The 16,602-nt window shown below is 46.3% G+C and overlaps 1 protein-coding gene across 1 annotated transcript; it reads right to left on the reverse strand.

The window, feature by feature from the left end:
- Positions 1–5,181: 5,181 nt before the first annotated feature.
- Positions 5,182–7,311, reverse strand: LOC306911997 (uncharacterized protein). Its single transcript, XM_079487745.1, has 7 exons — positions 6,974–7,311; positions 6,677–6,886; positions 6,343–6,584; positions 6,193–6,253; positions 5,853–6,040; positions 5,508–5,756; positions 5,182–5,404 (listed from the first exon to the last, which is right to left on the reverse strand). The coding sequence occupies exons 2-4, from the start codon at positions 6,855–6,857 to the stop codon at positions 6,212–6,214; spliced, it is 465 nt and encodes a 154-aa protein (XP_079343871.1). The 5' UTR covers positions 6,858–6,886; positions 6,974–7,311; the 3' UTR covers positions 5,182–5,404; positions 5,508–5,756; positions 5,853–6,040; positions 6,193–6,211.
- Positions 7,312–16,602: the final 9,291 nt, after the last annotated feature.

Consider the following 16,602-nt stretch of genomic DNA (forward strand, 5'->3'; position numbering starts at 1 on the left):
ATTTAGGATTTTTTTAAAGAATTTTTTAAAGTGCTTGTGTTCATGAAGTCTTGGGTGATTGCACAATGCACAGACAAACATTTAATAAGAGCAAAAATGTCCACATTAATGAGAAAGGGGCAAGCTTTAATCATATTAAATATATACATAAACAAGAATAAATAAAACTATATAACAATAGGAACATATTTGTATTGTACATATAATACAATCAATAAATCAGAGCTGTTCCACTTCTTATCTCCTCCGTCCACTGCTCGACTGTTTTTCCAGCAGTTTTTGCACAAAAGTGAACCCCCGAAACTGACTGTGAACAAACTCTTTAGTCTTTGGTTGACCACACTTTTGACACACATATTTTTCTGTCTGTCGCCTCTTTTTAGTTGTTGCACCTTGTGCTGCAGTTTCCTCTGCAGTCTTCCTCCGCCACCAAGCCGTGGTTCTCGGCACTTTTGGACCAGCAGCAGCAGCATGTTCAGCCTGGACTGGAGGGGTCTGGCCTGGGACATGATGTGGTACAGCTGCCGCCGCTGCGCCCGCTGAAGGCTGCTGGACCCGAACACGCTGCACTGCCTGTCCAGAGGCATCTGCAGGGATGCCAAAGTCGAAGGCTGGGTGACCACGCCGGACCGGTTCAAGGCGCTTCATTACCACTGGTAAGAGAGGTTCAGAGGCCACCAAAGGACTGGCAAAGGTCTTAATGCCCTGCTGCAAGACCTCACTCTCCTGCCTTTTCATCCTTGCATTGTGCCTACGTACAGAAAAAAAATGAATACATTGGTATTAGTAATAGTGCAGAGAAGGGTGGTATATGACAACAACTGTATGTGAACTATTGAGAGCTGAACCTACTGTTGTGAAAGAGTCTGCTGATCTAACTCAAACAGCTGCATCCTTGTTTCGGCCGTGAGTCTGGGGCTGTCCAGGACTACATCCTTTATAATTCTGTAATCATGCAGTATGGCAGCCCACCTGTTCACCCAAACACCAGCCACTGTCTGGCCCGCAGGGTAGATTCGGCACAGAGCCAGACAGACTGCCTCGACAATACGGCTGACATTGGGCCACTGAGCAGGTCCACTACCTTCACCAAGGAAGCAGCTGTGAAATAAAAGACATTAATGTTAAAGTAAATTATGTCATGAATACATGACAAACAAGTGAATTAAATACAAATTCTACAAACTGACTGGCAAATGTGGACACATACCGCTTCAAACTGTCAGCTCCTGGTGTCACGTTCGTTTTTGAGTGACTGACTTTGAAGCGCCCCTTCACCAGCCTCTCACGGTGGCAAGCTTGGTAGATGAGAGCTCCCTTGTCATCCTCTGACAGTTTATGCCAGAGAGTTGCAATCTCATCTACCCTCTGCTGTCTAATAAAACCCTCATTTCTGAGGTCGACCAGACTGTTGGCTAACCTGACCACGTGATCATAACCAGGTTTTCCATCTGTACATTAAAGGAAATTGTTACACAAGTGTTATCATGCTTTTTCTGTCATATCACTTTGAAACATCTAAAAGTGATGCAAGGAAGTAACTTCTACTTCCAAATAAAGGATCATCATCACAGTATAAATGCCTTTAGGGTAATTTAGTCACCTGGCCCTGAGAGGCTGGCTCATCTGTCATAGGCTCAGGCAAGGAAGACGCATGACTCAGCAGCCCCTGAAATTCAGATAATGATGTAATTTCCACGTGGACCAAAATAAAGGATAATTATCACAACGTTAATGTCTATATGAGAGTTCAATTACCTGGATCTGATTGGGCGGCTCATCTCTCAAGGATGACAGACCATGAAGTCTTATGGCCTCTGCCTGCTGCTGCACTTGTTCTGGGGGGTCTAGGCTGAGCTCCATGATTTCGAGGGGCACACCATCCATGCTGAAATCTGCAAACCCCTGATCACTCTCCAGATCACTTTGAATGTTTTGCTCCTGAATCCCATCTGGTATGTCAAGGTCGTCACCAAAGTGTTCCACACCAATGATTTCACCTGTAGATGTTCAAAGTGTGATGAGCACATGAGTGAAATGCAGGTGTCACAGCTTCTACACAAGTTTCACGTGTGCACGACAAACATGTTACCCGTGTATGCACCAGGGCTGGTGTAGTCCTCAGCCAAATTAATGTCCATAAACTAATGTCAGTTTCCTTCTCTTTCTGTGAGGACGCACATCAGGACTTGTCAGGGATATTTGATTATTCAATTATTATTCTAAAGCAACAAAATTGGCCTTTATACGTAATTTCTGCCTGAATCTGGCATACCCATTTCTCAACAGACCCCATACCCACATACAGAGGTATGAACAGAATCGTTTCACAGTAAACCTCTCCAGATTGCATGTAACACATCTGAAAGTGCATTCAACAAGCAAACCGTGGTGTGGGATTGCCCGTGGTGAAACTTGCTGAAAGTATAATGCACATAAAACAGCCTCTTTATTGCCTCTGCTGTGGGGAAAGACATTACTTGTGTTAGAGCGCCTCTAATGGTAGACAGAGGCATTGCAGCTTATGTCAATACATCATGACATCATTACAGTCTTATATAAAGTAACCATAATATAACCAAGTCAAAAAAGCCTTTAGAAAAATATAAAAGTGATAAAATCTTGAAACATGACTTTAGTTTAAAAGAGAAAACTTGCTCTTCAAGGGCATCTGGTGGTAGACAGAGGCATTGCAGCTAATCTTGTTATGTGCCATATTAATAACACATTTATAATAGCAAAATGAATAGTCATACATTACAAAATGCGTCAAAGCTTTTTATTTACATTAGGAAATCATCTTTTTTTTTCTAGTGTTTGTTCTGGTTTATTCTGCAACGTGACTAAACATGTTTTTCTTTTTCATGAGCTGGTCGACGGAGACATGATAAAAACATGGACTGCTTTGGTTTCAACACCCCCACCGTTCAGACTTTGAGCGTCTGGCATTGTGTGATGATGAGAAACCGGTCGGGTGCGGGGCGTCTGGTCCACGTCTGTTCCGGGGGAGGGGGATGAATGACAAAGCTTCAGGACGTCACCACTGAGAGCCAATCCTGTTTGTCTGAGGACCTTCAGTTTTGCATGTTTGCCTGTTCCTGGGCAGACAGACGTAGTTTACAGTAAATGTCTCGTTTTTAAAGGTTTAATCATTTATGTGAGGCTTGATTTTGTAATGGTATAGCAGATGTACCAGGTTTGTATCAGGAATGTGCGAGTCAAAGACCAGGACATATGGTCTTTTGTTCACTCACCGTCTATTAGAAGGCTTGCGTGACGACCGTGGTATAAATCTCCAGCGTCCAGGTTGTTTATTCGTGCTTGCTTCGGCAGCACATATACTAAAATTGGAACGATACAGAGAAGATTAGCATGGCCCCTGCGCAAGGATGACACGCAAATTCGTGAAGCGTTCCTCATTTTTGTCCTTTATTTATACTTTAATTCATCATTTGAATCATATTCTTTATAATAAAGAAGTTGAACCTTTCCAAGGCTTCAGTTGGGCTCCGTAGGCTTGTTTCATGATTTAAAGTCAATTTGTTGTCATGCGTTGAACCATAACCTAAATTAATCTCTTTAAAAGAACATTCTGGTATCATCAAGTCAAGCAGCGAGTTGAAATTGTTTTATTAATAATTAACTTTATGCCGTAAAAGCTCTTAACTTGTTTGGAACCCAGAATATGTGTTTAAAGAGATTTAAATGCATTTATGTTTTTTTGAAAACTCCTTTTGTATGTATCTTGCACATGTGCAAATTCTCAGAGCTCTTAAGTGTACTGTGCACATGCACAAATAAACATTTGACCATTAAACGTGTCCTTTCCCGTTTTGAAAAGCTCAAATGAAGCAAATTTGCTCTTATAATAATTCTGTTTAATGAATTCAACAGAATGTGTGACGCTCCTTTGGCGATCCCTGGTGTTTAAACTGAGAGTTGTCCATTAAGGTCTTCAATTGCTCTCGATGTCTGTTTCGGTATATTTATTGTACAAAAGGACTTTTTGCCGTGTTGTGTTTTAAAGTTTTGTTATTTTGAAATGATTTTGACAAATTAAATCGGGAGAACCTGTTTGTGTTGCTTAAACTGTCCTGAAGTGAAAACTCTCCCGCGGTCAGCAGATGGCGCTACAGCATCAGATCACTGACTTGTGCTTAAAACGATGTGTCATATTTCAGTTTCCAATGGCGATGTCATGACAATTAAAACATTTAAATCGATAAATATCTTTGTAGACCTGTACGTATAATATGTGTGATCTTTTATATTTTAGGATCGCTGGCTTGCAGCATCACATGCGCCCCTAAAAGAACAGAAGCTTCCCGAGTAAAGCCACATCAATGATCAGCTCATCTTCTGGATCGGATTTTGGCTTTAAAATAACAAACGCTGTCAAGCTCCATTCATTCTCATGCAAATCTTCACTGTTGTGTTGTGTGCATGCACGCTTAGTTCAATTGAGCTTTTTTCTTCAAAGAATGGCTAAACAAAATATCTGACAAATGCACGTCACTCATGATTATAATACAATTTCTGTGCGCAATAAATCTCATTCTGGCTCAATGTGCCGTTTCACTCTATAATTCTCTTTACGACGGTTTGTGGTTGTAACACGTGGAGTAGTTGTGCTCTTGAATCTTTGAGTCGTTGTTCTGATCAATCTAAGAGAATAACATTGATCAGAGTTTATGTTTTGTAGTAAAAACTTTATTTAGTTGCCAGAAGGTCTTGTGGGAATCCATGATATCTGTCACGTGTTTATAGAAGCAATGCAGACCGGTGCTACATTTATACGGCAGTTTAAAAGGTTTTATATCATTCTCGTATGTAAAATCATTAACGTCGTTTTGTAATATAGTAAAACACATTTTAGATTTCTTAGTTTTTTAAAAAGTGCGTTCTTAATTTTTGAATGTTGTAAAAACACTTCATTATAAACTTCATTAATAAATGTGTCGTTATCAATTTAGTTTTGAATCATTAAAACAAACCTTAAGTAAATTTATATAGCATTTTAAGAGGTTTTATTTCCTTTTTACATGTAAAATCATTCATCTATTTTTATTATAATTTATGAATTTTTTAAAAGTGCTTAGTTTACTTGTGTTCTTTAAGTCTTGGGTGATTGCACAATGCACATTAGATATAAATATTAAAAAGAGCGAAAATGTCCACATTAATAAGAAAAGGGCAAGCTTTAATCATATTAAATATATACAGAAACAAGAATAAATCAAACTATATTAAAATATGAACATGTTTGTATATATTATACAATATATAATTCAGAGCTGTCCTCTTCTCATCTCCTCCGTCCACCGCTCGGCAGTTTTTCCTGGCAAAGGTCTGAATGCCCTGCAGCAAGACTTCACTCTCCTGTTCTTTCATCCTTGCATTGTGACTACGCACAGAACGAATCAATGAATACATTGGTATTAGTAATAGTGCAGAGAAGGGTGGTTTATGACAACAACTGTATGTGAACTATTGAGAGCTGAACCTACTGTTGTGAAAGAGTCTGCTGATCTAACTCAAACAGCTGCATCCTTGTTTCGGCCTTGAGTCTGGGGCGGTCCAGAATTACATCCTTTATAATTCTATAATCATGCAGTATGGCAGCCCACCTGTTCACCCAAACACCAGCCACTGTCTGACCCGCAGGGTAGATACGGCACAGAGCCAGACAGACTGCCTCCACAATACGGCTGACATTGGGCCACTGAGCAGGTCCACTACCTTCACCAAGAAAGCAGCTGTGAAATAAAAGTAGATTATGTGATGAATACATGATAGAAACAAGTGAATTAAATACAAATTCTACAAACTGACTGGCAAATGTGGACACATACCGCTTTAAACTTCACCAGCCTCTCACGGTGGCGCGCTTGGTAGATGAGAGCTCCCTTGTCATCCTCTGACAGTTTATGCCAGAGAGTTGCAATCTCATCTACCCTCTTCTGTGTAATGAACCCCTCATTTCTGAGGTCGACCAGACTGTTGGCTAACCTGACCACGTGATCATAACCAGGTTTTCCATCTGTACATTAAAGGAAATTGTTACACAAGTGTTATCATGCTTATTCTGTCATATCACTTTGAAACATATAAAAGTGACGCAATGAAGTAACTTCTACTTCAAAATAAAGGATCATTATCACAGTATTAATGACTTTAGGGTCATTTAGTCACCTGGCCCTGAGAGGCTGGCTCATCTGTCATAGGAAGGCTCTGCCGCATGACTCAGCAGCCCCTGAAATTCAGATAATGAGGTCATTTCCACTTGAATCAAAATAAAGGATCATTATCACAACGTTAATGTCTATATGAGAGTTCAATTACCTGGATCTGATTGGGCGGCTCATCTCTCAAGGATGACCGACCATGAAGTCTTATGGCCTCTGCCTGCTGCTGCACTTGTTCTGGGGGGTCTAGGCTGAGCTCCATGATTTCGAGGGGCACACCATCCATGCTGAAATCTGCAAACCCCTGATCACTCTCCAGATCACTTTGAACGTCTTGCTCCTGAATCCCATCTGGTATTTCAAGGTCGACACCAAAGTGTTCCACACCAATGATTTCACCTGTAGATGTTCAAAGTGTGATGAGCACATGAGTGAAATGCAGGTGTCACAGCTTCTACACAAGTTTCACGTGTGCACGACGAACATGTTACCCATGTATGCACCAGGGCTGGTGTAGTCCTCAGCCGAATTAATGTCCGTAAACTGCTGGCTCAGGGTGTCGGTGTACCGCTGCAGCTGGCCACCGTAGCAGATATCCTTTTTGATGCCACTTTCAACGGTAGCGACAGCGTGAGCCTGGTTCCACTGTACAAGCCCTTCCAGCAAGTACATCTGAAAATGGAAATCATTGGCACTTGTTCCTATAAAGGCAGGCAGAATGAAGAAAGAAGTTATCACCATGGAACACACGTGAACAAACAACTCGTATTGTTTAGGAAAATGCACACCTGGCACAAAGCGGTTCAGGTGTCAGTCTGTTCGATCAGATCCTTAGTCTCCTGGGTCCCACGGGTGCGGTGGCGACAGTGCCAAGCGTCCCACTCGAAGGTGCAGGCCGAGAAGCGTCCCATGAAGGGGCCATACAGCGGGTGGCTATCTGTGATGACCCCGACTGCAATGCGCCGCATAAAATGCCACAAATCCAGCCTGACCACCAGCTGGTCCCACTCGCTACACATTGCTGCCGCCTTTACCTCCTGGCAAAGTACTTGAGGAGCTTCTCCAGCACGCCGGTAGCGATCCACAAGTCCGGAACACATGGGCAGAAGACCGTTTCCTTCTCTTTCTGTGAGGACGCACATGAAGATTTGTCCAAAACTATATAACAATAGGAAAATGTTTGTACATATAATACAATATATAATTCAGAGCTGTCCCCTTCTCATCTCCTCCGTCCACTGCTCGACAGTTTTTGCACAAAAGCGAACCCCCCGAAACTGATTGTGAACAAACTCTTTAGTCTTTGGTTGACCACACTTTTGACACACATATTTTTCTGTCTGTCGCCTCTTTTTGGTTGTTGCACCTTGTGCTGCAGTTTCCTCTGCAGTCTTCCTTCTCCGCCGCCAAGCAGTGGTTCTCTGCACTTTTGGACTAGCAGCAGGTTCAGCCTGTACTGGAGGGGTCTGGCCTGAGACATGTTGTGCTACAGCAGACATTACAACATCTGCCGCCGCTGCGCTCGCTGAAGGCTGCTGGACCCGAACACGCTGCACTGCCGGTCCAGATGCATCTGCAGGGATGTTAAAGTCATAGGTTTGGTGACCACGCCAGACCGGTTCAAAGAGCTTCAACAGCACTGCTGGGAGAGGTTCAGAGGCCACCAAGGGACTGGCAAAGGTCTGAATGCCCTGCAGCAAGACTTCACTCTCCTGTTCTTTCATCCTTGCGTTGTGACTACGTACAGAACGAATCAATGAATACATTGGTATTAGTAATAGTGCAGGGAAGGGTGGTATATGACAACAACTGTTTGTGAACTATTGAGAGCTGAACCTACTGTTGTGAAAGAGTCTGCTGATCTAACTCAAACAGCTGCAATCTTGTTTCGGTCGTGAGTCTGGGGCTGTCCAGGATTACATCCTTTATCATTTTATAATCATGCAGTATGGCAGCCCACCTGTTCACCCAAACACTAGCCACTGTCTGACCCGCAGGGTAGATTCAGCTCAGAAGAACAGACTGCCTCCACAATACGGCTGACATTGGGCCACTGAGCAGGTCCACTGCCTACACCAAGAAAGCAGCTGTGAAATAAATGTAGATTATGTGATGAATACATGATAGAAACAAGTGAATTAAATACAAATACTTACTGGCAAATGTGGACACATACCGCTTTAAACTTCACCAGCCTCTCACGGTGGAGAGCTTGGTAGATGAGAGCTCCCTTGTCATCCTCTGACAGTTTATGCCAGAGAGTTGCAATCTCATCCACCATCTTCTGTGTAATGAACCCCTCATTTCTGAGGTCGACCAGACTGTTGGCTAACCTGACCACGTGATCATAACCAGGTTTGCCATCGGGTCCAAGGGTCTCCATCTGTACATTAAAGGAAATTGTTACACAATTGTTATCATGCTTATTCTGTCATATCACTTTGAAACATCTAAAAGTGACGCAATGAAGTAACTTCTACTTCAAAATAAAGGATCATTATCACAGTATTAATGACTTTAGGGTCATTTAGTCATCTGGCCCTGAGAGGCTGGCTCATCTGTCATAGGAAGACTCTGCCGCATGACTCAGCAGCCCCTGAAACTCAGATAATGAGGTCATTTCCACTTGAATCAAAATAAAGGATCATTATCACAACGTTAATGTCTATATGAGAGTTCAAATACCTGGATCTGATTGGGCGGCTCATCTCTCAAGGATGACGGACCATGAAGTCTTATGGCCTCTGCCTGCTGCTGCACTTGTTCTGGGGGTCTTTGTTGAGCTCCATGATTTCGAGGGGCACACCATCCATGCTGAAATCTGCAAACCCCTGATCACTCTCCAGATCACTTTGAACGTCTTGCTCCTGAATCCCATCTGGTATGTCAAGGTCGTCACCAAAGTGTTCCACACCAATGATTTCACCTGTAGATGTTCAAAGTGTGATGAGCACATGAGTGAAATGCAGGTGTCACAGCTTCTACACAAGTTTCACGTGTGCACGACAAACATGTTACCCGTGTATGCACCAGGGCTGGTGTAGTCCTCAGCCGAATTAATGTCCATAAACTGATGTCAGTTTCCTTCTCTTTCTGTGAGGACGCACATCAGGACTTGTCCAATTTCATTCCCCACATCTGTCACCCAAGCTGAGGTGCACAGAGAAAAACACAAGACACAGCACCGTTAAAAAACAACTCAAACAGCTGCAATCTTGTTTCGGTTAAGTGAATTAAATACAAATACTGGCCGCTTCAAACTGTCATCTCCAGGTGTCACATTCGTCTTCGAGTGACTGACTTTGATATTCTAATTTTCTGAGACACAGAATTTGGGGTTTTCATCATCTCTAAGCCGTTATCATCAAAATTTCAAGAAATAAAGGCTTGAAATATTTCACTCTGTGTAATGAATCTATTTTTTCATTTAGTTATTTAGCAGATGCATTTATCCAAAGAGACTCGCAAAGAGTTATATATAGTATATGGGTTTCAAATATTGAACTTTTTCACTCTACTACAATATTTTGAGATGTTCCTGTATTCCAATGAATTCAATGCCAACAAATACAGCTGGTGCTACCGCATCGCATGGGATGTGAGATCAGAATCAAGGGAGTAATGTTACCTCTCCGTGTAATCTCCTGTTGGGAGTCTTAAAAAGACGGCAAACATTAACAACAAATCTCCTTCAGCAGCAAGAACATCCATGTATTTGACTTTAATGGAGATCCATTGCAATATATTCCCTTCATCAGAGCATTTAAACGTGGCATTAAAGAGAATGTCCAATGCATCTAAAGACATCTAAAAGGTTAGCCTATTTATTTATAGGGTTCAACATCATATATGATCTTATGAAAGCTGCTCATTAAGCTCCTAAACATCTCTGTGTTTGTTTCAGCATACAGCATCGGTTCATTTTCCTTTGTTTTATTTTAGGAGGCACAAAATAGAGCCTGCGGTTCACGTGAGGATCTCCATGCTGGCAGCCGCACCCTTAAAAGAAAAGAAACAACTACTGGGAATCACACATGCATGTTAGTTTTTCATTTTAATGTTTCTTTTTCTCTGTCAGCACAGCTGATATTGGGCTGATGGGAGAACAACAGGAGGAGTCCGTCGGTATGAACGCTCCGCGAGAGTCTGTGATGTGCAGCAGGCCATCGATGCGCCAGCTGCGCTTGTTCATCAGGTAAAATGAGCATTCATGTCACCACCGATGTCATTTGAATCCTGTAAAAGAAGTGTAAGCTTTATTGAATTTACATTTATGCATTTGGCCGACGCTTTTATCTGAACAACTTTCATTCCATTCTACTATACAAATTGCTGATATGAAAATGTTCTGGTTGAGCCTCATTTGGGTTGTTTTGAGAACCTGATGCTAAAAAGCATTAAACGCAAATAGATATTTTTATTGGGATACCAGTTAACTTGCTGAAAGTATAATGCAAATAAAAACAGCCTCTTTATAGCCACGACGTTTATACAAATGTTTTTGACATAATGATTCCAACAGGACTCAACAAATAGAAGAAAATTAATTTTGGGTTTAGGGGATATTTGATTATTCAATTATTATTCTAAAGCAACAAAATTGGCCTTTATACGTAATTTCTGCCTGAATCTGGCATACCCATTTCTCAACAGACCCCATAACCACATACAGAGGTATGAACAGAATCGTTTCACAGTAAACCTCTCCAGATTGCATGTAACACATCTGAAAGTGCATTCAACAAGCAAACCGTGGTGTGGGATTGCCCGTGGTGAAACTTGCTGAAAGTATAATGCACATAAAACAGCCTCTTTATTGCCTCTGCTGTGGGGAAAGACATTACTTGTGTTAGAGCGCCTCTAATGGTAGACAGAGGCATTGCAGCTTATGTCAATACATCATGACATCATTACAGTCTTATATAAAGTAACCGTAATATAACCATGTCAAAAAAGCCTTTAGAAAAATATAAAAGTGATAAAATCTTGAAACATGATTTTAGTTTAAAAGAAAAAACTTGCTCTTCAAGGGCATCTGGTGGTAGACAGAAGCATTGCAGCTAATCTTGTTATAATAACACATTTATAATAGCAAAATGAATAGTCATACATTACAAAATGCGTCAAAGCTTTTTATTTACATTAGGAAATCATCTTTTTTTTCTAGTGTTTGTTCTGGTTTATTCTGCAACGTGACTAAACATGTTTTTCTTTTTCATGAGCTGGTCGACGGAGACATGATAAAAACATGGACTGCTTTGGTTTCAACACCCCCACCGTTCAGACTTTGAGCGTCTGGCATTGTGTGATGAAGAGAAACGTCTCCGGTTACTTTCGTAACCTCGGTTCCCTGAGAAGCGGGAACGAGACATTGCGGAGACCGCTTATGAAACTCCTCCTCTTTTTCACATTTCCTGAAGTCCTATAGGATAACGCCAGTAAAAAACTGGCCAATTGTCGCAAGACATGCACAGTATGCAAATACTGACGAGTCTAGACAGTATAATTACAGTGCATGTGACGACAATCCTCAGAATCTACGATAGAACGCCCGACCGGTGATAAGCGGCGAACACGGCGATCTACGCAATGTCTCGTTCCCGCTTCTCAGGGAACCGAGGTTACGAAAGTAACCGGAGACGTTCCCTTTCGAGAGCGGTCACTTCGACATTGCGGAGACCGCATATGGAACGGTAGTACCATCCCGCCGTGAGAGCCACCAAAACAGCCCGATAACTGGGATAACACGCACACAGTATGCGGAGCAGACAAATCAACCATTCGCGAGGTCGCCCCAAGCGTTAACCGTTGATTGGCTGAAACCGGCCAATGAACTGCTAGATCACTGAGCACACCAATGAACTGCTAGATTGGTCTTTTGTCAAATTTGCATATCCAAACCCAACGAATGCAGCGGGCTGCGCTGAACAGGGCAGACACCATAGCAGTAGAACCAGCACGGAAACCCGGCCGATATAATAGCGAACATAAGTACACCAAGCACAGTGTTAACAGCAATGCGGCAACAACTGTGTAGCACAATACATTACAAGGTAGAAGATAAAGCTTAATCAGCACTCACCGAGAGGACTTGAGAAGCCAACGAGGACACATCCAATCTGTAGAACCTGGCGAAAGTATTCTGAGAAGACCAGCCAGCTGCACAGCATATGTCCTGAATAGATGTGCCCTTAGACCAGGCCCACGAAGAGGCGATAGCCCTAGTCGAATGAGCTCTGATACCGAAGGGGCAGTTCTGACCCTGGCTTTCGTACGCCAAGGTAATAGCGTCCACTACCCAGTGAGAGAGCCTCTGTTTTGAGACAGCCCGGCCTTTAGTACCCCCACCAAAACAAATAAAGAGCTGCTCCGACTGCCGAAACCCGGCCGTGCGATCTATGTAAGCCCGCAAGACCCATACCGGGCAGACCGCTCTCTGAGCGTTAGCATCCTGCGAGTCTGACGACTCGGAAGACAAGGCGGGCAAAGAAATGACCTGTGCTCTAAAGGGGGTAGACATGGACTTTGGCACATAACCCGATTTTGGCCGGAGAGTGACGATGCAGTCGCCGGGTCCAAAACGAATGAAATCAGCGCCGACTGAGAGCGCTTGTAAATCCCCTATGCGCTTAGCCGAAGCAAGGGCGAGAAGGAGAACGGTTTTTAGAGTGAGCTCTCTTAAAGAAGCCGCGTCCAAAGGCTCGAAAGGGGGAGAAGAGAGAGCCTTCAACACCAGCGCTAAGTCCCAAGGCGGTACCGAAGGGGTTCGCGGGGGGAAAAGTCTCCTCGCTCCTCTGAGGAATCTGACCACCAGCATGTGCCTACCAATCGATTGCCCATCAACTGGGGAACGAAACGAGGCGATAGCCGCTACGTAAACCTTCAGCGTTGACGGGAGGCCGCCGTTGTCCAGCCTGTGCTGCAGGAAAGATAAAATATCAGACACGGGGCAAGACGCCGGGTCGATATTGTTACTGCTGCACCATTTAGCAAACACCCCCCATTTTAGGGCGTATAAACGTCTGGTAGACGGCGCACGAGACTCCGAAATAGTATCCAGTACACGCTGAGGGAGTGCAGTTAGAATCCCCGAAGTGGCCAGGCATGGAGGTTCCACAACTCTGGGCTGGGGTGCCATATCGTGCCGTTCACTTGGGACAACAGGTCTCTCCTGAGGGGAATCCGCCACGGCGGTCCCGTCAACAACTCCCTCAGGTCCGGAAACCATGGTTGATTCGGCCAAAACGGAGCGACAAGAATCACCGACGCCGACTCCTCTCTGATTTTGCACAGCACTAGTGGTAAAATCTTCACCGGAGGAAACGCGTAAAGCCGAACGACCGGCCAACGCACCGTCAGCGCGTCGCTCCCCATGGGGGAGTGGATCAGCGTGAAATACAACGGGCAGTGTCCGTTCTCGCTTGTCGCGAATAGATCCACTTCCGCCTTCCCGAAGCGTTCCCAAATTAACAGGACTGTGTCGGGATGAAGCCTCCATTCCCCGTGCTGAAGACCCTCCCTCGAAAGCATGTCCGCTCCACGGTTCAGATGACCGGGGATATGCGCTGCTCTGATAGAGAGTATATGCCGATCTGCCCACAGTAGGAGACCCGCCGCCTGTTTCCGGATCCGGAACGGATCCCTCCCTGGCGATTTATGTACGAAACCACAGACATGTTGTCGGTGCGAATCAGAACATGTTTCTGCTCCAGCCTCGACTGGAAAGTATGAAGAGCTAGACACACCGCCTTCAGCTCCAAGCGATTTATGTGCCATTTCCTCAGAGAGTGTGACCAAAGGCCGGATGCCAGCATGCCCTCGCACACCGCGTCCCATCCCGAGGACGACGCATCCGTCGTAACGACTGTGCGTCTCGTCACCAGCCCCAGGGGAACTCCCCGACAGAACATGCTCGGGTCGCGCCACGGACTCAGGGCGCAGAGGAAGCTGAGTGTAACCGGGACTCGCGCCCGAGCCGAGGACCATGCTCTCCATGGAACCCGAGCCTTCAGCCAGAACTGTAGTGGTCGCATGTGCAGAAGACCTAGGTGGCAGACCGCCGACGCCATGAGACCCAAAAGCCTCTGGAACTCCCTCAGGGGAACAGACCGGCCCGGCCTGAGCAAATGTAGAGCTGAAGAGATGGACTCCGTCCGCTCTGGGGAGAGGCGAGCGCGCATCTCCACTGAGTCGAAACATACCCCCAGATACGTTATAGACTGACTCGGCGTGAGTTTGCTCTTCTGCATGTTCACGCGCAGCCCCAGGGATATCAAGTGACAAAGCAGCATCTGCGTGTGACCGATTAGCGCCTTCCGAGAGTGGGCTAAAATCAGCCAATCGTCCGGATAATTGAGAATGCGCATTCCGCTCGCTCTGAGAGGGGAAAGCGCCTCGTCCACGCACTTCGAGAATGTGCGCGGAGCTAATGCCAGCCCGAATGCTAGGACAGCAAATTGGTACGCTGAATTCTCGAATGCGCACTTGTGCCATGATCTGTTTTAGAGTTGTCATTCTGAACGCTCGCTTGTGAAGCGCTCGGTTAACGGGTCTCAAGTCCAGAATCGGACGCAGACCACCATCTCTCTTGGGCACTACAAAATACCGGCTGTAAAAACCCGCTTTCCCGCTCGTTCGGAGGGACACGCTCGATCGCTCCTTTCGCGAGCAGGCTGCAGATATCCTGCCTCAACACAGGCGCGTTTTGCGCTGACGTAAGCGACGGGACCACACCGCTGAAGCGGGGAGGTCTGCGCCTGAACTGCAGGGCGTACCCGTGTTCTATCACGTTTAATAGCCAAAGAGAGATGCCTGGAATGGCTTTCCACGCGTCCAGAAACAGACATAATGGCCGTATCTGATCGGGGGTTACCGTCAGCGGACCGTTTAGGGGAGCGCGCTGGCCCAGCGAGGCTAAATGCACTGGCGGGAAAATAGCTCGCGCGTGAGAATCCAGCGGTCTCTCGTCCACGGGAGCGTCCGTGGACGAGGGAAGGCTGGTATAGTTGTGACTAACTGCGGCTTCGCGCTGCACCGTGGCAGGGCAAGGGACGCAGCATTGTGTGGGTGAGGGGGAAAGAGGTCCTCTTGTTAACAGGTATGTGTTTTTATTGCATTCACACAAACAACATTGCAATAATCGGGAAAACTGTTGCAAACAGCGGCGTTTGGGGGCCGCCGGCACGCTCACGGATTCTCTCCTCCTCTTCCCAGGTCCATCAGGACGGCGGCTTGGCAGCCGAAATCGCTCCGCCGTCGTAGCGCGGACCTCTCGAGGCAGCACGTGACTCATGGCCTTGGCGCGCTTTTGCGCCTCATCAAAACGCTCTACTACCGACTCCACGACGTCACCAAAGAGGCCGGAGGGAGTGATCGGTGCGTTCAGAAGGGACTTACGATCAGCGTCCTGTAGAACCACCAACGTAAGCCACAGATGACGGTTGAGGACGACCATGAACCCCATAGATCTGCCGATAGCTTGTGCGGTGCGCTTTGTAGCCATCAGAGCGAAGTCGGTCGCCGCCATCAGATCCTTCGTGGCGTCCGCCTCCAGGCTGCTGCTATCCAGCGACGGAAGGATCTTAGCCTGGACCACCTGCAGCACCGCCATAGAGTGCAAAGCGCAGGCGGCCTCGCCTGCGGCCGTGTAGGCTTTACCGGCAAGATGGTCGGTAAACCTGCACGGTTTCGAGGGCAGGCCTGGGTCCGAGCCCAACGAGGTGGTGGAAGGGCACAGATGAGCAGCGAGGGTCTCCTCGACGGGTGGCATGCGCACGTAACCGTGGGCGAACATGGCCGGCGTAGCAGCGTGAACGCGCGCCGACCGAGGTGCAGACCAGGATATCACCACGTGCTCGTGAACGTCTGGGAAAAACGGCGCACTCCTCTTTGACGTGGTCCGGCGGCTGCTCGCCTTAAAGTACCAGGAGTCGAGCCTACTTTTTGCCGGCTCTTCAGGTGGATCCCAGGCAATATCGAGCTCGCTTACGAACTCCTCGTGGAGGTCCGGGGGGCTCTCTGGATCGGAACGATCCCTCTCCGATCCTGCCCAGTCCTCGTCCGAGACGGACATGGAGTCATCATCCTCCTCGCCGCCGGAGGAAACGGCGTCCGCGATGGAAGGCGGGGGACGAAGGCTCTCGTCCACATAGAGGACTGGGGAAAGAGGTGACGGCAGAGGACGGGGGCCCGGAGCCGGGTCGTCGCCGCCACCTCGCGGGGTGGGTGGACTCACCAGCGGCTCGTTGGCGGCGGTGAGCCTCGACCCTATTGAGTCCACGAGCGATGTTCCTACGAGTCCTTAAGACACGCGCCGGCAGGTCCGCACAGTGCGCGCAATCAGACTCGCAGAATGCATCCTCCGCGTGAGCGAGGCCCAGGCAGGCAATGCAGTGCTCGTGAGTATCCTGCGGGCCAA

Source organism: Barbatula barbatula (assembly GCF_947034865.1).
Source record: "Barbatula barbatula genome assembly, chromosome: 2".
In the NCBI taxonomy this organism is placed as follows: Eukaryota; Metazoa; Chordata; class Actinopteri; order Cypriniformes; family Nemacheilidae; genus Barbatula; species Barbatula barbatula.